The sequence below is a fragment of the Heloderma suspectum genome, chromosome 7 (genome assembly GCF_057233095.1).
Source record: "Heloderma suspectum isolate Gila_16-S chromosome 7, 16-S_ref, whole genome shotgun sequence".
In the NCBI taxonomy this organism is placed as follows: Eukaryota; Metazoa; Chordata; class Lepidosauria; order Squamata; family Helodermatidae; genus Heloderma; species Heloderma suspectum.
In genome coordinates, this window is record NC_139464.1 from 64,683,722 (window position 1) to 64,708,010 (window position 24,289).

At 41.6% G+C, this 24,289-nt stretch overlaps 1 protein-coding gene across 5 annotated transcripts in view; it reads right to left on the reverse strand.

Annotated features, from left to right (window-relative positions):
- The window catches only part of ZDHHC17 (zDHHC palmitoyltransferase 17), a 65,182-nt gene that overhangs the window by 12,585 nt on the left and 28,308 nt on the right, over window positions 1-24,289 (reverse strand). For 3 of the 5 annotated variants that reach the window (XM_084810418.1, XM_084810417.1, XM_084810414.1), the window contains 5 exons: window positions 18,394-18,519; window positions 17,919-18,061; window positions 15,682-15,784; window positions 7,785-7,907; window positions 5,737-5,799 (listed from right to left, as the gene is read on the reverse strand). In XM_084810418.1, coding sequence (XP_084666544.1) covers window positions 5,737-5,799; window positions 7,785-7,907; window positions 15,682-15,784; window positions 17,919-18,061; window positions 18,394-18,519 — 558 coding nt within the window. The remainder of the gene's footprint in view (window positions 1-5,736; window positions 5,800-7,784; window positions 7,908-15,681; window positions 15,785-17,918; window positions 18,062-18,393; window positions 18,520-24,289) is intronic. The other 2 variants (XM_084810419.1, XM_084810416.1) reach the window with 1 other exon arrangement.

The following is a 24,289-nucleotide window of genomic DNA, read 5'->3' on the forward strand; positions in this document are numbered from 1 at the left end:
CTGAACAAGCACATTAAAGCAGTATAAACAAAACCGTTCTGGATAATATTTTGAATGTTCCATCTTACCAAAAGCAAGGACTGGAGAAATAGGACCTAGTTAGAAAAATGTTTATAATGCAACTCAGTATTATTATTTCTATTACATTGTTTATTTGGCACCCAGTGTGAAAGGCCCTGTACATAATTACAGAAGTGATGTAGTTACATTAGATAGACATGATGGGAATAAAAGGAATACTGGAGTGTGAGGTTTGGGAACAAAAAGTGAATAGTGAGAATAGAACAAGAGATTTTGGTGGCAACACCATACAGCATGGTGAGCAGACTTCAGGATTGTGAGATCTACTTTTGTTTTTTGTTTCACTAGAACCCTGAGGGTCTACCAACTGGAGCCAAATGCAAAAGAATGCTCTAGTGAGTGGAAATATGTTAAGACTTAAGGAACAGAGCATATGTCAGCCTAGGAATTTATGATCAGTAGCAGAATCAAGCTCACAAGTCCTTCCACACAAAAATCCACTCCTGGTTTTCTGCCACGTGTTCTTTTTCAGCAACCTAATTGGAGTTGGGGGGAGCTTTTTAGTTTTTGATATTATTAGACAATTGACAAAAGTGACACAGAACCAAACTTGACTGAATCACCCTTTCCTAACTGCGCCACATCTAGATTACCATACAGCACGGGCGGGCAACCTCTTCTGGTCTGGGGGCCTGATTGTCCCACCAGACCAAGCTGGAGGGCCGGATGACATCAAAGGGATGGGGACCGCTCCCATCCCATTATGTCATCAGGCTCTGCCCCACCCACTTTTTTTTCTCTTTTCCCTGTGCAGAGAGAGGCACAGAGCTCCATGCCTCATTGCATAGAGAACGGGCCTCAGCTGGCACTTGCATGAACCAGCTCCTGCAAACATCGGCCAAGTCGGGTGCCTCCTTCCTGAGCTTGCAGGAGCCAGTGCTGCAAGCCCCAGCCAAGCCTGGGACAATCCCCATTGGGAGGACAAAAGGGTGCGCAGGAAATCCCATTGTTTCCCCAGGATGGTGCTTGGGGACGGCTTAGTTGGGGACTACCAACTATGTATGCCCTTATCTGCACAGAGATAGCCTAGCTACAGATATCCATGCTCTGATAACCTCTCATCTGGATTACTGCAATGCGTTATACGTGCGGCTGCCTTTGAAAACAGTCCAGAAACTTCAGCTAGTCCAAAATGGGGCAGCAAGATTAACAGGAACCAATGAAAACACATTACGCCAGTACTTTTCCAGCTGCACTGTCTGCCAGTGCATTTCCGAGCCTGATTCAAAGTGCTGGTATTAACATTCAAAGCCCTAAACAGCTTGGGGCCAGGTTATCTGAAGGATCCCCTCCTCCCATATGCGCCTGCCCAGACCCTAAGATCATCCTCAGGGGTCCTTCACCGGGAGCCCCCGTCAAAGGAAGTGAGGAGGGTGGCTACCAGGAAGAGGGCCTTTTCTGCTCTGGCATCCCAGCTGTGGAATGAGCTCCCTAGAGAGGCTTGCTTGGTGCCTACTTTGTACTCCTTCTGGTGCCAGGTGAAGACCTTTCAGAGAGCCAGGGACTGCAGGAGAAGCTGCCACCACTGCGGAAGAGGTGTGCCTGCTGCTGCTGTGCCTGCTGCTGCCGCCGCCACCACCACCAGGCCTTCCCTGCGGACTTCTATCTGGCAGACTGCCAGTCCCTGCAGGACCAGGCCCCCAGGTACTGAGCCAGCTGTGCTGCTTCCACCTGCCCCTTCCTGGAGGGGCTACATAAGCTGGCTGGCTGAGGTGGCCTGGGAGAGCCAGGGCCTGCAGGAGAAGCTGCCACCACCGGGGAAGAGGCGTGCCGCCGCCTCCTGCTGCTGCTGCGCCGCCGCCGCCACCACCACCACCACCATTATCACTACCATGGACTCCTGTCTGGCATTATTTTTAAGGGGATTTTTTAATTATTATTTTTTTTACTTCTGGGGTATTCTGTTGTGTTTTTAGGGGTGGGTAGCCTGCCTGATAGGCGGGAGCGAGGGGGCATGTGTCCACCTGATGGAGGCAGTGGGGGGAGCGTTGGGGGCCAGAACATACTGAGGCTGGGCGGCAGGCGCTGGCGGAGCGCTAGGGGCAGGCCATGCCAGATAAGGGGAACAAGGGAGAGATGTGTAGTATCTGTCCCCTGCTCCGGGCCTGTCCAGAGCCAAAGGATGGCTGGGGGAGGTGTGACTCCATCTTCTGGCTTTCGTTTGCTGCTCTACAATGCCAGGTCTGTTACCCAGAAAACATCCCTCATCCATGACATGATCCTGGATGAGGGTGCAGACCTGGCATGTATTACGGAGACCTGGCTGGCCGAGGCTGCTGATCCAACTCTTGTGGCCATGTGTCCAGCCGGATTTTCATATGCACAGCAGCCTCCCACAGGAGGCAGTGGGGGGAGTGTTGGGGATAGAGGAGGGGGAGTGGCTGTTATCTACCGAGAGTCCTTGGTCTTCCCCAGACCCCCTCTCCGGGAGACCAAGGTTTCTGAGTGCATGTACTGGAGGTTGGGCCCGAAGGGCAGTCTGGGGATTCTGCTTGTGTACCGTCCATCCCGCTGCACGACTGACTCCCTGGCCGAGGTGCTTGAGGTGGTCTCTGATGTGCGTGTACAGTCCCCTAACTTATTGGTGTTGGGGGACTTCAACGTACATTCAGAGGCCATCCTCACAGAAGCACCTCAGGACTTCATGGAGACCATGGCCTCCTGGGAGCTGCACCATATTCTAACTGGGCCAACCCATGTAGCCTGTCATGCACTAGACCTTGCATTTGTTTCTGGACAAGCGGGAGTTGATCTGGAAGTCGGGGGCATATCTACCACCCCCTTGTCATGGTCAGATCACTATCTGGTGACGTTAGACTTCTCGGTTCCACAACCCCTCTGCAGGGGTGGAGGACCCATTAAAATGGTCCGCCCCAGGAGTCTTATGGATCCGAATGGACACGCTTGGGGATTCTCTGGAGCACGCCAATGGCCACTCGGCCGAGACCCTGGTGGGTGGGTGGAATGCCGCAATCACTGGGGCGTTAGAACGGGTGGCTCCGAAACGCCCTCTCCCCCTGAACAGGGCTCGGACTGCACCATGGTTCAATCCGCAGTTACGAGCTCTGAAACAGGTGAGATGGCTAGAGCATTGGTGGTGGAACTCTCGCTCCAAAGACGATCAGACACAGGCTAGAGCTGTATCTGCAGCCTATCACATGGCGGTGAAGTTGAAGTGATGCAGTTGAAGGCACACTTGGAAGAAACTGATTATCTAGACCCATTTCAGTCGGCCTTCAGGCTTGGGCATGGGACAGAAACGGCCTTGGTCGCCTTGGTGGATGATATGAGGAGGGATCTGGATAGGGGCAAATGCTCCTTCCTTGTTCTCAACCTCTCAGCGGCTTTTGATACTGTTGACCACGGTATCCTCCTGGACAACCTGGAGGGGTTGGGCATTGGAGACACCGTATTGCGGTGGTTCCGGTCCTTCCTCCTCGGTAGGTACCAGAGGGTAGCACTGGGAGAGGAGATTTCAGACCCATGGTTGCTCACTTGTGGGGTGCCACAGGTTTCCATCCTCTCCCCGAAGCTGTTTAACATCTATGTGAAGCTGCTGGGGGCTATCATCAGGAGGTTTGGGGTGTGGTGTCATCAATATAAGGATGACACGCAGCTCTGCCTCTCGTTCAAATCTTCACCAAGGTTGGCCGTAGAATCCCTGTCCAAATGTCTGGAGACGGTGAGTAGCTGGATGGGGAGGAATAAGCTGAAGCTGAACCCTGACAAGACTGAGGTACTTTTGGTGGGAGACAAGAGTAGGCTAGGGGATGTTGTCCTGGTGTTGAATGGGGTACGGCTACCCTTGAAAGACCAGGTCCACAGCCTGGGGGTCACTTTGGACTCCCAGCTGTCCATGAAGGCTCAGGTATCAGCTGTGAGCCGGACAGCGCTGTATCAACTCCATCTGATACGGTGGCTGTGCCCCTCCCTTCCCGACCATCTGCTCACATCGGTAGTACATGCCTTGGTCTCCTCTCGTTTAGACTACTGTAATGAGCTCTACATGGGGTTACCCTTGAAGACAGTTCAGAAGCTGCAGCTGGTACAGAATGCAGCGGCTTGCCTGATTAAAGGCAGCCGCCGGCGAGATCACATCACTCCAGTGCTGAAGGAGTTGCACTGGTTACCAGTTGTTTTCCAGGCGAAATTCAAGGTGTTGGTTTTGACCTTTAAAACGCTATATGTTTCCAGCCCAGTCTATCTTAAGGAGTGCCTCCAGCAACACCAGACAGGCCACTTAACAAGATCAGCCTCGGATGGCCTTCTCTCTGTCCCATCAGCCAGGACAGCTAGACTGGTGGGGACGAGGGAGAGGTCCTTCTCTGTGGTGGCCCCCACTCTGTGGAACTCCCTCCCTAGGGAACTCCACCATGCCCCCTCTTTAATGAGCTTCCTCTGTGCATTAAAAACGTGGTTGTTCAGAATTCAAGGTGTTGGTTTTGACCTTTAAAACGCTATATGTTTCCGGCCCAGTCTATCTTAAGGAGCGCCTCCAGCAACACCAGACAGGCCACTTAACAAGATCAGCCTCGGATGGCCTTCTCTCTGTCCCATCAGCCAGGACAGCTAGACTGGTGGGGACGAGGGAGAGGTCCTTCTCTGTGGTGACCCCCACTCTGTGGAACTCCCTCCCTAGGGAACTCCACCATGCCCCCTCTTTAATGAGCTTCCTCTGTGCATTAAAAACGTGGTTGTTCAGGCAGGCATTTGGGGTGGGTTAGGGTATTTTAGAAAATGTTTTTATTATAGAATTTTATTGTTTTACACTGTTTTATTACATGCTTGTATATCGCCCAGAGTGGCTGGGTGACCAGCCAGATGGGCGATTAATAAATTTAATAAATAAATAAATTTCCATTCTCCCCATATTTTAGCATTTTAGCTTCTTAATCTTTTAGCTGTGGTGTTTTAAATCTGTATTTTAAATATCTGCATTGCTGCTAGGTTTTATTCTGGTTGTACTGTTACATTATGGCTTAAGCTTTCATGTTTTATTTTATATTGTTTTATGCTGCATTCTGTGGTTTTAATTTTTGTGAACCACCCAGAGAGCTTCAGCTATTGGGCGATATAGAAATGAAATGAATGAATGAATGAATGAACGAACGAATAAGACTGAGCAGGGCCCCTCCATGGGCAAGACTGGGTGCCTGTACAGACCAGATTAAGCTACAGGCTGGAGGTTGCCGTCACCTGTCATACAGCAAGATAAGACCTACTCTTTCTCTCTTTGAAGGTCTGAATTAATCAGAATTCATATACTGAATTAGAGAACCATTACGGTTTGACTACAAAAGCCTGCAGATATTTTAGTCCAGGGTTCTACCCAAATCCTGCTGAATTTGTTTCCAGGACAGCACACTGGAACACAGAGTTCCATCTGTAGTGGGATGGGAACCCAACTGAGGAATCCTATTATCCTGCTTTCTTCTGGATCCATCTCAACAGTAGTGTAGACACTATGTTTTCTGTCCCTAATGAAGTATGGCATTTATATATATAAATTCTTAGTATTCTTAGTTACCAGAGGCTGACCTATACCCTGTATGAATACCTGCTCTTGCAAACTCAAAGTGTACACTTGTTTTGAAACCGACATGACATTAAAATTTATAGTATAAATACATGTAAGCTAAAAAAAAGGCATACTACCAAACAGGTACTGCAGAATATACTGAGGTCCAAACTTCCCGTCTCTGCAAGTTCCACTATTGTCTGCAGAAAAGCAAGAGCATTTAATGTTTTAAGAAGTGATTTCATACAGGACATCTCCATTTCTGTAACACAAACTGGTTAGCTTAACACACAGACAATCTGAAGTTCTGACAAGTAGATCAGGGTATGGAATTTTATTGTTTGTGCTGCCTAGATGCAAAAATTGCAGCTGCATTGGTTGCCAGTACACTTCTGGACCCGATGAAAAGTGCTGGCTGTTACCTTTAAAGCCGTAAACAGCTTGAGACAAGGTTATTTCAAGGACTGCCTGCACCGATATGGGCCTGCTTGACCCTTAAGATCAGCAGTGATAGCTCTGCTCACGGGCCCACTAGTAAGGTCCATCAGGCTGGTGAACACAAGGGACAGGGCCTTCTCAACTGTGGCCCCATTATTTTGGAACTCTCTTCCATAGGAAGTGAGTCTGGATCCCTCATTTACTGTTTTTAACTGGATTCTAAAGACAAAGCTGTTTATATCCACCTTTATCTGGATAAGTGAAGTTGTTTCATGTTGAAAATATAAATATTACAGAGTTTAATTGAAAGATAATAGGTTTTATAATGCCACAGTTATTATTTTATTTGGTATGTTTTTACTGTTATCATTGTTATGAACAAACAAAAAGTTAATTTGGTTCAGTCAGGGCCATTTAATAAGGAAAATGTTATGCTCAATGTAATCCAGTCCAAAGAATCAAATTTGTTTAATCAACTCTTCACAGATGATCTTCTATAATAATGGTAACAATTAAAAAAAAAAAATCTAGTCCCCTGTACCTGGAGGGTGGAAAAATATATTGTTTCAGTCCACATATCCCATTTCCATACTTCAAAATAGAGACCTAAAAATGGTCCAAGCAGTACAGATTTTGTGAGATTTTCAATAGAATTAATATACCAATGAACTCGTCTAAGGAAGTCCCTTCCTACCCTCCTTCTCTCCTAGTCAACTAAGCATTAACCTTTCTGAGAAGGCTTTGGTTGCCCCCACGGTCAAAGCAGGACCAGGACAATAGTGGATTACTGAAAGATGGAAAAGTCACTGACCAGTAATATAATCAATTAATTTTTAAAACTCTTATTAAAATTATTTTTGATCTTATTAAAAATATGAACAGAGACATCACAAATCTGAAATTTGTTCCACTAAGCCACAGCACAGTCTTACAGGTTATCACATTGTTCTGTACCAGCTGAAAGGAGGGTTGGGACCACTGCTTGCTTTCCAGTGGTTTCACACCTTCCTGTCTAGTTAGTTCCATTCGGTGACTGCTGTTCTGCCCCCCTGAGAGTTGACTTGTGGGGTACTGCAAGATTTCATCTTGTTCTCAATGTGTTTAAACATCTATATGCAGCTGCTGGGATGGATCATTAGAAAATCTGGAGTGTACTGTCATCAATATTCATGTTATTATTTGATCATTCTACTGCATCCTCCTTTCTGTGACTCAGACCTTACAACTGTCACCCATGCTTGGTTAACTTCCTGTACTGACTATTGCAACAGCTTCTGCATGCATCTGACCTTGAAGACAGTTTGGAAGCTGCAGTTGGTGCAGAATTCCATGGCCCATATCTGGGTTGGGCTGGGCCACAGAGAAAGCTTATTATACCTGTTCTTGCCCATCTGCACTGGGCCTCGACTAGCTTTTCGGCCTAATACAAGGTGCTAGTTATCACCTCTAAAGCCCTGAACAATCCTTTGTATCCATTCAGGATAGCTGAGGAGGCACTGCTTCAGATTCCACCTGATGTGCACTCTGAACACAGCTGCGTTAATAGCAGGCAGCACCAACTCTTTAGACTCTGACTGGAGAGGCCACCTAACTATATTTTTATATTTTTTCCACTAACTTGTAAGAACTTGATTGTTTGGGTGGACCTTCATGGGGATTATTTTTATTAGACAATAGTTCCAGGATGTACATAGAAAAGCTGAATATCATCATCATCCATTGACAAGACTCAGTTGTTTGTTTTTACCTTTTTCTTTTGTTCTTCTGTGGCTTTAATTATTCCTGGGTCCGACTTCCAGGATTTCCCAAAGTTGTAGAAAAGTGCAATACTATTGGCAAGAAATGGAAGGTGGATGAACAGAAAATTTAGATGTACTGAACATTAAGGAATTTAAATGACACATGCAAATTAGCATTCCTTTCCTGAACTTAACTAAATAATGCTCTGCAAATAAGCAGAGAAGGAATTTGCTGTACAATTTTCTACTACAACTGATATATTTCCTGAAAATGTACTGGATGTTTTTTTAAGATATCTAATAATCTGTTTTATAATAATTCAAGTATGTAATCTTTTCATTTGTTTCATAACTCCTAAATTTACAGTGTAAACCTATGCATGCTTAGTCAGATGTAACTCTCATTGCATTCAATGGGGCTTATGCCTTAGTAGCGTGTTTAGAATTTCAACCTTAGTATCCCTTTAAAACATTTTAGAAAAGAAAGCGTCTAAGAGTGCAATCCTATGGCTGCTAGATAGTGGCTAGACAGCCATAGGATTGTTCGGTTTTTGGGAACCGACCTAAGAGCCCGTGCTCCAAGGTTGGTTCCCAGAAAACTGTCTCTCCACCCCCTCCCCCACCACCTCATAGGCAGCGCGGATCATCCCTGGGCTCTATGCTCAGAAGAGCAGCATGGAGCGGAGCAAAAGGAAGCATTTGTGGGGGTAGGGAAGGGAGTGCAGAAGTGCTGGTGCGTAGCTTCCTATACATCATCCGGCCTGCCCCCGATCCCCGGCTAGCCTAAAGTCATCTAGCTGCAAATGCAGAGTGGCCGGACCACAGAGAAGATCCCCTCCACACTCCGCCTGCCCTGCACTGGATAGGCAGTCGCCTCCCTAAATGTCCAACCATTCATGGTTGTTATGTGTTTTTTACTGTTAATGTTTCCAAGAGCTTGAAATTCCAGTTAAATCACAAAAGAAAATACTTTTAACCATTGTACAGGGAACAATGAATACCATAATCATCTCTTGGAGGGCAGGGAATGATGAAGTTCATGTTTAACTGTTTACACTTACCCCAGGAAATAGATAACTGAAAAAAAGGAAAATCTGCTTTATCTGAAGATGAAAATATGGGAATAAAACACACTCCCTGGATACTTTCAATGTTTGAATTCTCTCTGGCTCAAACTTTAGAGTTTACTGTGTTGTGGTAAGTAAGCACTTACCACTTGTATTTTCTTCAAATTCATTTGTACAAAGTAAAAACTATATCTTGATAGATTTAAATTTTTCCTATCATGAAATTACACACAGTTTCAGGAACACTTTGCTTTCATTTAAGTATTCCAAAATTTACACACACCAAAATTACTAGGGGAGTGACTGACAAGTTCTAAACATACCTGCACTTAAACCTGCTTAGCCAAAATCAATAACTTCAGTGGCACTACAACAGCTTTAAGTAAAAATAGGCCATACTGAAAAATATTCTGTGGTAAAAGTGAAGTGTTTCTTTAGCAGTCAAGTCCCTGAAGTCAGAGAGTTTGAAGACCATTTGGTTGATATAGATCAGCCTTCCCCAACCTGGTGCCCTTCAGATGTTTTGAACATCAACTCTCATCAGCCCTAAGCCACCATGGCCAATGGTCAGGAATGTTGGGAGTTGTGATCCAAAACATCTGGAGGCCACTAGGTTGGGGAAGGCTGAAGGTGATCATCAACAAAATACTGAGCCCATGACTGACAAGCACCTAATGTTCACTTCAGGCCATGTAGCCAAAATCAGTAACTTTAGTGGGACTCCATTAGCTTTAACTACAAATATGCCATTATAAAAGGTATTCTGGTTCTGTCCATTTTTAGTTTTTTGAAGTTCCCAAAATAATACAGTACATGTTTTAAGAAGTGCTGTGATTCATTCCAAAGTACTAAACTGCATGTCTAGACTGCTAAAAGAAGATAGCAAAGAAGAATGGGTATCTCCTGCTCAGAAGAAGCTGGATGACCTGAATTGTCTATCTGGTGATAGACTTTTGCCAAAGTCTACTGTTTTCAAATACTGGCAATATGTTAATGTGGCTAAGCATTTGCAGCAAGGCCCAAGCCAAAGGAAGAGATTAAAGAGTTGTTTTTTTCTTGTACGTGTCCATTTCCCTGTTTTTAGACTTCTACATAAACAGCGTGAGCTATACACTCAAAATAGGCCTCTGCTTTCCTTCATTACTTACAACACAGAGAGTATCTGTATTTCTGGAAACAGAAAAAGCACACCTAAGGCACATGTTTAAACAGAAAGGGAAAGGGAGAACTGATACAGACCCTTGTTCTCCCTCCTCCATTTTGAGGCTGAAAGAATTTGGACTTCTTAGACAAGTTTTGGACAAGTTTTACCTAATGACATTTGGAGAAAACTCTCATTCCAGCTTTCCCTCCCCCCTATTCCCAAACCCAGGGTCAGCAGAAATTATGGACACCAAATAGAAACCAATGCAGATAGAAAAGATTGGTCTATCAGGAAGCAGTGAAGTGTGAGATACTTTCACCTACTATTCCTCCCACATCTGTCGTATCCAGTGAAGGTCTTAAATTACCCTAATGTCTGGGTTAGGACTTCTGAGAATATCCTGTAGTGTGAGCAATAATTCAGCAAAAAAGGAAGGTGTGGGGAACCCTGGAGCTGCAACTGCCATGTGATATGCCAGAATTTCATTATGAATATCAATCTGTGCTGCCATGAGGTGCAGAAACTTTCTTCTTTTGCTGACGTACAGGCTACACTACAGGATTTCCTCAGAAGTTCCATTTATGCAGAGACACAAGTCTTAGCACATCACAAGGAAATTACAATTCTAGTTAGTTCTTGGGTCATTATTTTTCAGGGTTAAATAAAAGGATATAAGACATTTAGTCGATATAAAATCATACTATTTGCTTCCCCAGAACCAAGAACACTGGATGTGCTCTGCAGCACAGCAGACATTTTAGGCAAAGTGCTGATCTAATTTAAATGAACTTTATCCCAATATTAGTCCCTTTGTCATCTCCTGTTGATGTTTAGACTTACAGCAGCTTTCCCCCTCTGCAGGGGTGGGGGACCTATTAAGTTGGTCTGCCCCTGGAGGCACCAGGTTAGGACTTTCCTCTACTTGCAGGCATTTAATTGCATATGGTGAGGCTTTTAATGTCTGCGTTTTATCAGGTCCCAGTATTTTACTGTATTTTGTATTGTAATTTTTGTGAACCACCCAGAGAGCTTTGGCTATTGGGTGGTATAGAAATGAAATAAATGAAATGAAATATGAAATACTGCCAACAGACACGGCTACAAATTCATTCAAGTAATACCAAATTTAACGTGTGTCAAACTATAAGAAAACATTCATGCTTTGTGTATATTTCTCCTATTTGTGAGATAATATGTGCATGTGAACTTACATTTCCAGCCCTGAAGAATGGAAACAAAGCAAAGGAGCTGATATTTTAATGTTCCTTCTCCACCCCACCCATGCTTCCTTGCCCTTTCCAACTAACAGCACATGGAAGCAGTCTTCCAAATATGTATCGCTTGTGAAGTCAGGAAACACAGATTTAAATTGGATGTGCATCTAAACAGGCTACTAAAGACAAATGTTATCTATCACTGCATTGCTTTTAATGGAATGCTCACGGGGATATGCATCCAAACACATATCTGATATAGATAGGGATGTACATTTCAATGCATATCCAAGTGTCAATTCCACTGAAAGCACTGCAGTGTGTACAGAGCAGATTTGCACTTGGATGTGCATCTGACTTATCTCTTTAATAGTGAGAAATCATCCAATTGTGTAGCTTAAAGGTTTCACACATAAAGAATGTACTACTTCCTCGTGGTTTAAAGGATCGGGTGGGGGGTCAGGACACTGCTGGTAGCTACAAGACTACAGAGCACTGTGTATCATTGTAGCCATACACACTTCTAAGAACTGGGTTAGAAATGTTTTCATGCTCTTAAATTCAACCGTTTTGTAATGAGAAAGAGAAGTTCCCAGCAGGGAATCTAAGTGCTGAATTTCTTAATGGCAAATACAATGATAAATATATTGCTCAAAGATAAAAACAATGATAAATATTTGTGTGTCTTTTAAAATTACATCTGTTCATGCTAACTGCAAACAAACTATGGCACACCCTCATCACTCAAACTAAACAGCCATATTTGTCAGGATTATCATTAAAATTAACTGCTTTCTATGTTAACTATCTTTGCAAGTTAAAAATGTGTTCAGGGGGACAAATGTTTCCAGCCAAGAGAAGTTAGGTTTTGGTTAGCTACAAGGAAAGATACTGCATAGACAGCTCTCATTTCATGCTATTTTTATCAACCAGAATTCCAACACACATACAAAATCAAGGGGTGCCAAGACTGACCTACACATTACTTTTCTTGATGTAAATTTCACAATCACCTTAAAATTGCACATTTCTGTTCCAATGATCCAGTTCAATCAACCAACCCATGGTTAACAAACCATGAGTTGTTTGTGAGCACACACAAATGAGCTGGTTCTGCCCGCTCACCCACTTCCTCTTTCAATTAACAATAAACAACAAAAGAGTTTCTGGGTTCAGACATAACTAAACAATCCAGGAATGGGACGTTCCTGGGTTGTTAACTGAAAGTGGAAGTGGTGGGCAGGTAAGAGGCAGTGCACTTATTTGCATATGCCTCCACCAATTCCTGGGTTAAACAATCCAGGAATTGGTTGTGACATGCGAACCGGTCACTGGTTCAAGTAACCTTTTAGCATTTTGCATCTTTCCAGTAGCAGTTGGCTACCCCAGTTTAATCTGCAGGAAAATATTTATAATTGTGTAATTGTCACCTCAATTGCTTGCGTTGGAGAAGTTTCCAGTTGTGTGGAATCATGAAATTCTATTAACTCCAAGGCCTGGAACAGATACAACATTCCCTATCTCCTAATCATGGTTAAGACAGCAGATGAGGGCAAAGCATGGAACTCACATCCAGCACAAATGCCTTTCTTTCACAGGGTGTTTTATCTATAGTGTAGCATCACAGCTGCACTAGCATGGAACTGCTATTACTAAATAGCAATAGCAGTTCCCTCTTATGCAAGTTTTGCATAAGAGGGAACCAGGTTCCCTCTTATGCAAGTTTTGTAAACTGACTTCAGATCCTGCTCAAGCTCTACTTTGGAAAGCAATCATGGTTAGCACAGATGCAAATGGAACATTACACTACACTTAAAGTAAATTACAGAGAGGAGGAATCTGCATAGGATAGGGAAGGAGAAACATACATTTCTACAGCAGGTTTCCAACATCTTAACCATGGTCTGCGGACTGGAAACATAACTGCACCAGAACAGATAATGTATTTTTATATAGACCTGTTTAGACATGTAAGGGGTGGGGGTGGGATGGGTGTTAGACTAACTGGGGGGGGGAGTGAAGCCACAACGCATAAGCCCGTCACATGACTGTAATCACCCCCCTCCGTAGCTACCGTAAACACTTTGCTGTCGGCGCCAGTGATCCCGGTGGCCCTCACACTGCAAAAACACGTGCATCATCCACTGCTACGCAATGGCCAATATAGAAGAGTCTGCGCCAGTTAGAGCGTCGCTGGAAGTGTGGGATGCTCTAGGCCACCGTCTCTATGGTCACAGCCTAGAAACCACCAGGAGCCTGTTCTAACCATCGGACAGCCTGCAACACGTAACAGTAAGCCACCCTAGAGCCCCTTAACCCTGCTGCAGGGGTAGTTCTGGAAAAATGGTTAGCGGGTTTTTCTCTCCCCACACCTCACGCTAAGCCACCATGGTTAGCACAAATTCCCTAACCATCATGGCTTAGTGTTACATGTGAACAGGGCCACAAGCTATTATCTATGTTCTTCTGACACAAACAGAATATTCTATTAAAATCTGGCCCTTGAACTTCCATTAGAAATTAAGCATAATCTAATATTCTCCTACTATAAAGAATACCACTGAGAATTGCAATGCATTGCAACAATAAGCACAGCAGCAACTAACAGATCTTAGAAGACTCAAATGGAATACAGTGAGTAAACTCAAATTAGCATTTTTCATCATAATTCTGCTGACAATTTAAATGTCAATTCTAGTTACTTAAATTAACTTTTCTGGAAATCCTTTCATTTTTGATCAAAATAAATGTCCAGAAGCAACTCTATGAAGGCAGTCATAGGGAGACAATTCATCAGATATCACATTATTCATTTTACAAGGAATAAAAAAGCTATTGTTCTCTGCTGAAGTTAAGTGTCCTGTTAGTAGGACTGTAAGTAATGGGGGAATGCATTCTTACCCTGACCACAATTTTTCCACTTCATTCTATAAAAAACAGAGACGTCTACAACTTGTTGAAAACACGACAAGTTAATTGACAGCAGAACTTGAATGGTTAGAAGAACTAATAATCAAGGCTTGCAAGATTAATAACTTAAGATGAACTGACTTGTGGGGTTTAGGGAAGGCTGGTTTTGGTGGCAACCACATGGCCAATGTGGTATGTGCTTGCGATCTGCTTTAATGTCATGGGAAGTTCATGAACATAAACTGTGGTAGGAGAAAGGTTTTGTAATTGAGATATGATACATTTATTTATTTCAAGTATTTCTGTCCCTCTCCTCAGCCAAATAAAGGTTTCCAAAGCAGCCTACAACCAATCAGTAAAATAAGACAGAGAATAAATCAGAGAATAAACTGAAAAAGCAGAAATCTGTGAGTATGAAGGATAGGTAGGAACTGGGGAGGCCTTAAATCTGCCTAATCCAAAGCTCCTCATTTCTAACATGCTCCAAGAAGGCCAAAAAGTACACCACTTCTGGAGGCTGGCACACTTATTTTCCCTCCTATTAGTGTCAATGGAAGGGAATATTTTTAAAGACCTGAAGGCCCCCACATTCTGCCCTGGCTGGTACAAGCTGGAAGGGCTAGTGGCAGTTTCTCTGCCATGGAATCTCTCCCACCCCACCACTTTAGGATTAATCTGTAAGACCACTGTTCTCCCTACTCAGAACCCTTACATACTCAGCCTGTCCCCTTCAACCTATATTCCCAACCGTCTGTGGGGCTGTTCACACAACACACTAACCCACACTCAATGGTTGAGTGTGGGTTGTTTTGAACTGTGGGTTAGTGTATTGTCTGAACGCAGCCAGGGTGGCTTGTTAACCATGCAGTGTGGCTTATTTGTCTTGAACAAGCCACCTTGAGAACCCATGGTTTGTTGTTGGGCTGCTCATGATGGTTAACAAGCCACACTGCATGGTTAACAAGCCACCCTGTGGAAAACATGCTGTGTTCAGACAACACGCTAACTGACAGTTCAACAAACAACCTACAGTTCAAAACAACCCATATTCAACCACTGAGAGCCGCTTAACATGTTGTGGGAACCCAGGCTGTTTTTATTCATTCCATCCTGCCTCACTCCACTTTTACTTATTCACTGGGTTTGCACAATACAAGTCACAGTGGGTTAAGACCAATGTTTGTTTTTGAGTGGCTTGTCATGTTGTCTGAACCCAGAAGCATGGTTTGTTAACTGTGCACAAGCCACTCTGGCCAGGTTCGGACAACATGACAAGCCACTCTGAAACAAATATGGCTCACAAGCCATCATGGCTTATCGTGTTGTGTGAACTCAGTTACTGTCATACCTCTTCTCTTTCCCTGCTCTCTTGCCTGTCTCAGTTTCACCACAATTCCTCAACCCCTTTTTGTGACTTCTCTGAACCAAATCCTTTTCAAGCTCTCTTATTTTCACTCAAGCTGCTCCAACTCTTCAAATCTTAACCTCTGAATGTTAAAGTCAGTGTTAAGTTATATAAACCACAAAAATGAAAATTTTCATATAGCAAACTACTAAAATCATAAAGGATATCATTCCAAAACCAGAAAAACCATGTCACATACATCCAGAATTTTGTTGCTAGGTAGATTCCAAGAGGCAGTGCACTATGCATGGAGTGATCAAAGAATGATCTGTGGAACAACAGAGAAATATTATCACATGATGTTCAAACATTGTGTCTTGGCACACTGTAAAAACTCCAAACCACTATTGAGGTCAGGTCATCTTGCTGGAAAAGGTCTTTAATAATTAACGTGTGTGTGTGTGTGTGTGTGTGTGTGTGTATATATATATATAATAAAGGAAGCACTTTTTTAGTCTTATGTAGAATGTTGCTGGAGTTCATAATTATCTGTTCTAGAATACGCATTTTCTCAGCTTGTAATGCTCTGATTAAGTATGGACTGAACAGCATTTCCACCAAACATTTTCCAGTTTAGAGTGTAAAACAAATTCTAGACATGCACGGTCAACATTCAGGTTGATCAGGCTGCTTTGTAGGCATACGCACAAAAATTATTTAACGTTAACTTGTAAATATCAATGTTAAAAGTTCTTATTCTCAGTGAAACTCTCAAAGATCGGAACAAATTATGTGACCACCTGAACAAGAAGCCTTTTGTTTGGTGTGTATTGTCTTTATTTGGGTCAATTCCCTCTGTCGTTTCTTACAAGCATTTTATGTGGATGCAAGTCCCTATCCAGGGCTAAAACCTTCTCTTACTCTTGGGTGTGTTCCTTGGATGAGGGGGGCAAGGGAGGATTGAATTTCAAAGCTTGTCTCCACCATGGCTGGTCCTGGGTACAACTTTCAAGGAACAATACAATAAGGTGCATGTCCCCAGCATCATCAGTGCAAATGCATCAACATTAGGAGCCATATGAGAACATTTGGAAACAGACAAGCTTTTTAATGAGCATTTGTCCAAGAAAGCTCATAAATACCCAGTCAACTCTGAATCAAGCAAAGGAGAGTTCACCCACCTTAACAGATATCGACACAGAAATTTAAGGCCATATTTACACATCCAATGCTGAGGTAGGAAATATTCATGAAATGGTTTTCCACTTCAATTTTCACATGGTAAAGTGGTCTTATAAAGTGAACTCACAGGTAAAGAAAGATACCAAAATTGATTTTCAAGCTGTAGTAGCATATGATCTTACCACATCTCAAAACTGTTATATGAATCAGCCTTTGAAGGCAAGGCAGCAACACTGCAGAAGTTCCAGCAGGAAAAATAAAAAGTGCTGCCATGTCTAGTAACATGTCAGGCTACATTGTTTCAGGCTGGCCATGCAAAGTTCCCAATGCTTAAATGCTTCCAGTTGGATTCCATTATACTAAAAAAATTCTGCATGCGAATGGTATTACAGAAATCTACAACCATACAGTAATGTTTATTCTAAAGCCACATTTTGACAGCAGTTAGAAGTAAGGCTAAATTGCACACTCAGCAAAATTCAAGATGATAGTTATTTTAACTGAGTTTGAAGCAAAAGCCAAACCAAGAACATGAGCTGTGGTAATCTAATCTCTTATTTTTACACCAGAGATTCCAACGTTTCAAATATTTATCAGACATGGGCTGTATTTCTTAAATTGACAAGAAACAAATTTAAGATAACCTTCCCTACAACCTTTCCTTAGGCAATATAATTCTTGCTATGGATGCATTTCTCTTTGCCACTAAAACTACAGGGTTATAAGCAATCTTTTTCTTTGTTCAGTTACAGAAAACTAAGATACCCCTTTCAAAAACTACTCTCTTAAAAGGAGTGTTTTTATCATAGCCCACTTCATTATGGAAGTAGAAGCACAAGATATTTTTTCATTTCTACAGAAAATGTGATAATCTTTTAATAAATGGATTTCACTATTTCGTTCCCAAAACTGGAAAGCCCTATCAGCGTTGTGAAAGAAGAAATGTTAGAGTTAGGCTGATACACCATTTCATTCTAATACAACACAACTAGAGAATGATTCATAAACTGATTGAACTGGTTGTTTAAAGTTATTTAGCACAGTACGCATCCAATGAACTATCCAGCGGTAACAACATAAGGGCATCAAATATATTTCCCTGTATAGTGCACCTACAGTTGCCATGTTTTTCTATCTGTCTTGAATAATAACTTAGTGAAAGGCTGAAATGGGATAAAACAATTAATTCCTTTCAAGAATGGTACTTTTATACATCTGACAATATTTTATGTAATAACCAAATTATCTTTATTTTTTACAGAGGAAAATTCAATACTTACTTGGAAAGAAACTGAACCATAGCCCAAACGCCACCATACATTAGTCCTTTAATGAGCCAAGAATCAATATCAAGGTCTGCTATAAACCCAACCAGCCAAATAACTAGGAAAGGTGTTCCTAGCATCACCTTCTGACGAAATTCCTACATAAAAAGCAAACATTGAAGTTTTTTGTGAACTAGTTAAAAATTAAGTAGATAATTTTAACATTCATACTTCATAGCAGGTTCAATCCATTTAAAGAAAGTTAAATTTTGTAGAGTCAGGGGGATCCTATGTTCAGATAAATGCAAGATTTTTAGGTTTGGTCCATCACTGCTCCCTAGAGTAACAGCAAGGAGGGGAATGGGGTCGGGGAGCCCAAGGCTCCCAATACTTCCTGCTATAATCCCAAGGGGGGATATCCAAACAGGCTGACTGTTTATCAGAAGAGGAAAACACATTATATGATTTATCATTTAAAGATTCTTCTCACCTTATCAGCCCTGAGCTTTCTGAGAAATGATGGATTGTCATATCCTTTTGCCTGCCTTGCCTCCTGTAGATGGTTTATCATCCAAACATTTTTTCTTTGTTTTGCTAAATCAAGTGGTGATTCACTCTAACAAGAAAATGAAAGATTTAAGAGGCTTTGTTTAAATAAATGGAAAACAGGTGCAGAACAATTTCACTTTTAAAAATGAACAGTAACTTAAAACATTTTAACTATTTAAAAGTTTTAAAATATACTACATTCTTTTGGTTGGCAAATTTACTTTATGCTGTAGAGAGAAACACTTTCTTCTCATCTTTTCTCATTTTGATTTGATGAGTGATAAGCAATTGGCTATTTCTGTGTCTTCCTGAAACAAGTTCTCTTGCCTCACTATGAGTTCGTTAGTTTGTTTTTGGGATTACATGGAACAGTTCAAAGGACTTTAAAAGACCAACATGCTTAGTTCACTAGTCTGGAACAAGAGGTTCTCTCTCATATATTAACAAGCAGTAGAGGCAAGGCAAAAAGAAGTCAATTAACATCCATTCATGGAATTACTCCAGCAGACATGTTTGCTGAGCAATTATCTATGCCCTCTGCAGATGCTAAATCTGTACATGTGATGGATTGCAAGTATAGGTGTCATTAGACATTTCAACACCCTTACATGTGGTGAAAAGTAAAGATTGTACTGGCAATACCACCCTTTCCACATTCTGACATTTAAATTAATGCTTATATGAGTAGTGCCCTGCATACCTAGGTTCTAACAGCATGCTCCGTAACCTCGATTTTATGGTATACAGACCGCACATTTCTAAGTACTATCCGTGTTGTCCCAGAGCTAGCACTAATGACGTTGCACTAGCGTAAACCAATACTTGTGCAATGTAACTAAGCCAATGGGGAAAAGCAGCAACTTGCTACTGAAATTCATCAGCATGGCAGCAAAAAGGGATGATTTTTTTCCATAACAAGGCATGCAACTGTCTTTGGGGGGGGAAATGCCCTTTTTTTCCACTGCTGCTGCATGTCAGCCCTTTTCCCTGCTGTGCTAGTTACATTGTGCAACTGTTGGTTTACGCTAGCACAATGTTATTAGCGCTAGCACCGGGACAATGTTGGATACTACCCTAAGCATTAAATCCATTAAATCCAACAACTGATCAGATGGGGTCAAGGTAGGATAGGATAGTGCAATCCCAATCCTCTACAGTGTGTGCAAACTGAACTTCTGCATTTGTGTATCTGAAAAACAAATTAAGAACTGCTGATTTCAGTATGAAATGTAAACTACAAGAAATGTTTCTCATAATTCAATAGTACTCTATACCACACCTACTAAAATCCTTTAAAAAATGCATATGAACAGATAATGCACTGATTGCTGGTACCTGGTTAGCAGCTTATTATATTTAGCCTTGTGTTCAGAGGTAAATTTAGTAGCCAAGAAATGACAAGTTTTTTTATATTCTCCACACCAATACTGAAGGATGAACAAAAAAAGGTCCTATGATGAAAACCTATCCACAGCTATGGTAGAAAATCATTCTTCACTCTTCTCTCAGGGAGTGTACTGGTAATACATTGTGGCCACTTTTATCTGCAGGCCCCACCCACTTTGCATGAAATAACCATGTTAAAGAACACAGAATTGTATGGTGTTATGGCATGGGCAAAGTAATTGCTTTAATCCCTCATGATAAAATGCAGAAACCCTTTCAACATCCAAAAACCTAAAATGACCTTGCAATATGGGGTTAGCAGATTGTACCTTAATCCTATCAACAGAGATTTCCAACTTTGATTCTGATTTGGACAGAATGGTACAGCTAGTTTACACCTCAAGAAAGAAAGAAAGGTTCTTGTAGTACAGAGGAGGCAAAAGACAACCAACTGAAGGTACCTCCAGCTCCAGTTTTGCACTCCTCCTCTCTTCTACTGAAGGTAACTCCCCTCCTAAACAAAGCATTCATGGAGGCTTGAAAAATGGCTGAATCCTCCATCGTTCGGCCCCCTCCTAAAAAAAAACGAGACAGGTACCAGAAACTGAAAAGTTACCCAGGAAAGGCAAAGAGCCTTTGAGACAGAGGACAAATTGCAAGGATTACACATTTAAATTCCAACATCAGTAGAGACTAGATACCTAATACGTGTTAGGCATTTAATTTCTATTGATAGGATTTGTGCACCAAAAGCCCATGTGTGACTTGGAAATTTTAGCCAGCAAATCGCTATTAGGGAATTCAACAGCAGTAGAAAGGCAACAGTATTTTCTGGTCCTCAAGTGGAATTTCCTCCCACTTCCAATGGGTACTGAGAAAGCTTAATCCACTACACACCTTAAGATCAAGAGAAGTTGCTTTTTCCTTGGACATATTTTACTACAAGGAAATCAATGAACTGAACAAGGCTTGCCACAGCGGAAGCAAAAGGAATGAGCTCAAAAGCAGCAAAATGAAGTCCTGATAATCTGTACATTTACTAGTTTCCTGAGCTTGTATAGCTTATAAAATGAAACACAACTGATTTTCTTATCCTTTTATAGTAATTTTAAAGTTACCTGTGGACAATCACCCATTCTGGAGAAACAATGAACACTGTAAATACTTCTGCTGGTCCAACTATTTCTTCTACTCTAGAGTAAATATGACACTCAAGTCTTTTTCAAATCAAATGACTTTTAAAAAGCCCTATACGAATCACCAACTAACCACTTTGAGGCCACTTTTAATAATATGAAGCCATGGTTAACTGACTGGGTTTATTTAAAGCTATAGCAAAGCCAAAGATTTCAATGCAAGCCTATTACTATGTGGCAATCAAAATCTTTAATGTAGAATAATAATACATATGAAATAATTTGCCACAAACACAGCATACTGAAAAGTTTCTCTATTATGTTTTTACTACGTTTTTGTCTTGCACTTACACAAAGGAGCTCAGGGCAGCTTTTTCGTTACTCAGAGCAACCATATAAAGTATGTTAGGCTGACAGTAACTCACTCAGAGAGTAACTCACTCAGTTTACTTTATGGTTAGGTGGGATTCTAACCTGGGTCTCTCCAGCCCTAGCTGGCTGCAATAACCACTACACCACACTGGGGGCTTTATCCTATACTGCCCCTGCACCTCTGCTAGTTCTGTTGCGCTAACGTAACAGATTGCTAGTAAAACAGGAATTAGTGGTTCCTAACACTCCTTTCTGAGTGCTCTGCTGACCTGCCCCATTCCAGAAGTGAGCATTGCCACTCATTTCTGCTTTTTTCAGGAACGATGAGTTCCTGTTGCGCTAGTGATCCGTTCTGCTAGTGCAGGGGCAGTATAGGATAGTGCCCTGGGTCTAGTACAGAAGGGCAGATTTGATCTTCCATAAACATTTTTCTAATTGAGACAGAACATGGCATATATCTAATTTCTGTCCTTCCCTTGGAAGCATGTGCTATAATTCTAGATCCATTCTAACTGTGAAAATAACTTTCTCTGCATTTCACAGGAAATTACCCTCTCTATTCAACACAAATCAGCAAAAAGATTTCAGACAATAACATGACAGCTATAATTACCTTAGCTACACTTCAGAATTTGTCTTCTTCAATAATGAGTAAAATACTTTGTTCCAACATCCTCAAAAGAAAAAAAAAATAAGAAAAAAGCAACTTGTAATTCTTCAAGGATGTCATATACAGGCCCAGTTCAGACATAGCACATCAGGTTGTTGTTGTTTCATGCACAACCCAGCATATGCTTTGGGCTCACATGCTCTGTCTGCAAGAGGACGAGATTTAACCAGCAATTTCTATTGCTGGTTAGTTTACTGCTGCATGCCAACTCAACAAATGGTGGAGCCATCGGTATCAATCCACAGTCTGATCCAGCTTGTGCATGTAAAAAAAGCCATGGTTTGTTCTATATCTGAACTGGGCCTGCAGTCACACAGAGATGGCCAGGCTACCCTGGTCACCCATATACAAGATTATGAGGATTATTCTTGAACAACAAGTTGCAGGTTAACTGTATTATAGTTGTTGCAAAACAAGGCTGGAAGTAAATATATTTGCTTCCCCTTTTTATAGCATAATCTCAGGATTCCAGAACCCACCCACCCCCACATATTAAATGAGTTCTGTACCATAGCAACTGATAACAAAACCACAAAAAACCCCACAGGAACATCTTTTACAGTCTACCTCTATTATCATAAACTGCCAAAGTACATACTTGCATTTTTTTACATAACAACCTCTAATGTTATCCCTGTAATGCATTCACTTTCAGTATGCTTACTGTCTTCTTGTTGATGATGATGATGATGATGATGATAATAATAATAATAATAGTAATAATACTAGGTTTTTCCCTTAAGCAGAATAGCCAAGGTAAAAGGAAATAAAATTATTTCCATAATTGGCTCATATTAGTTTTTTTAAAAGTAGACTGCTTCTGTTCACTTCAGTCCTCCAGTTTCTAACAAACACACAGTACTGCCTATCCAAAATGAAGTTTATTGAAGTAAACTTGCCATCCATTCAAAGAGTTAGACCTTTCATTTTTTAGAATGAACTGTTATATTTAGAAAAATACAACAGGAAAGGTTCCAGTAAAACATATGATTCTGTAACTAAGAAACTTCATTTATTACAGACTTATCACTCCTTTCAAGAATCAAGAAAATAATTTCCTTAAAAGGCTAAAGGATGACAGTAACATTATGCATATGATTTCAGTGTTCAGCTGTTTTATGGTACATATCCAAAAATAACGTAACACTTCTACAAAGTTTGCAAAAATGTGATTACTCATCTCAAAAGATAAACCAGAGTCCACTGAGTACAACCTGATATCCTGTTGCAACCCTGTAGAAGATTGCTCTTGTTAGAAACACCAAACATCATGCTTGTCTTTCAAAAGAAGAAAGGGAAGAGAAAATACCATTACCCATTCTAAGCCCTTAGAACAGACCAAAAGCTAAAAAGAAACTGATGAGAAAATGCGGTGACTTACAAAGAAGCATAACAGAGAACCCTACTAGTCACTTGACTATTACATACTTCTGTTATACATTGGCCAATGTACCCAGGAATATATGCATACACAATCCATGCTAAAACTAAATTCAACTATTTGACTTTTCTTTGTATCTACCCAATCTGATCACATTCCGAAAGCTTAAAAGCAGACATAAGAGATGCTACTGCCTGTTAAGCAGCTAAATATCAAAATGTAAAATCTTGCATTAAACTCAAAACGTAAAGCAGAACGCTGAGAGGTCAACTGATGAGGGTTTCCTGAATGAGGACATCTACTCAAAAAGATATGTCTCCAGTATATTTCAGATCAGAGCAAGACACTTAGGAGAGGACATCTGCAGAGATGTCCATGCAGGAATTTTGTAACTCAGACTTTGCACATAATGATAACCCATCAGTTAAACAACCGATGGGTTGTCATGCATGCGTGGGAGAGAGCAAGCATGCCTGCCTCTTCCACTTTTACCCCACAACCCATGATTGGTTCTTTTGTAGGCTGTGGAGTGTGACATCCAAACTCAGTGATTAACCCAATAACATACATGGGTTAACTGCTGAGCTGTTTAGCATCTAAATAACCAAGCTGTCCAGGTTCACACATCATGCTCCACAACCTATGAACAAGCTGACTGTGGGTTGTGTGGTAAAAGTGGAAGAGGTAGGGTGCTGCAGGCAGCGTACTGCTTATGCACAACAACCTATTGGTTATTTAACCAATGGGTTGTCGTTAAGTGCAAACCAGGTCACTATGTAGTTATTTGACATACACTTTCAAGCTGCCCTGTGACCAGCAAGGAAACTAGTTAATATTTTTGGTGGACTCATACATACAAACATATTTGGTGGACTCATACACTCTCCACGAA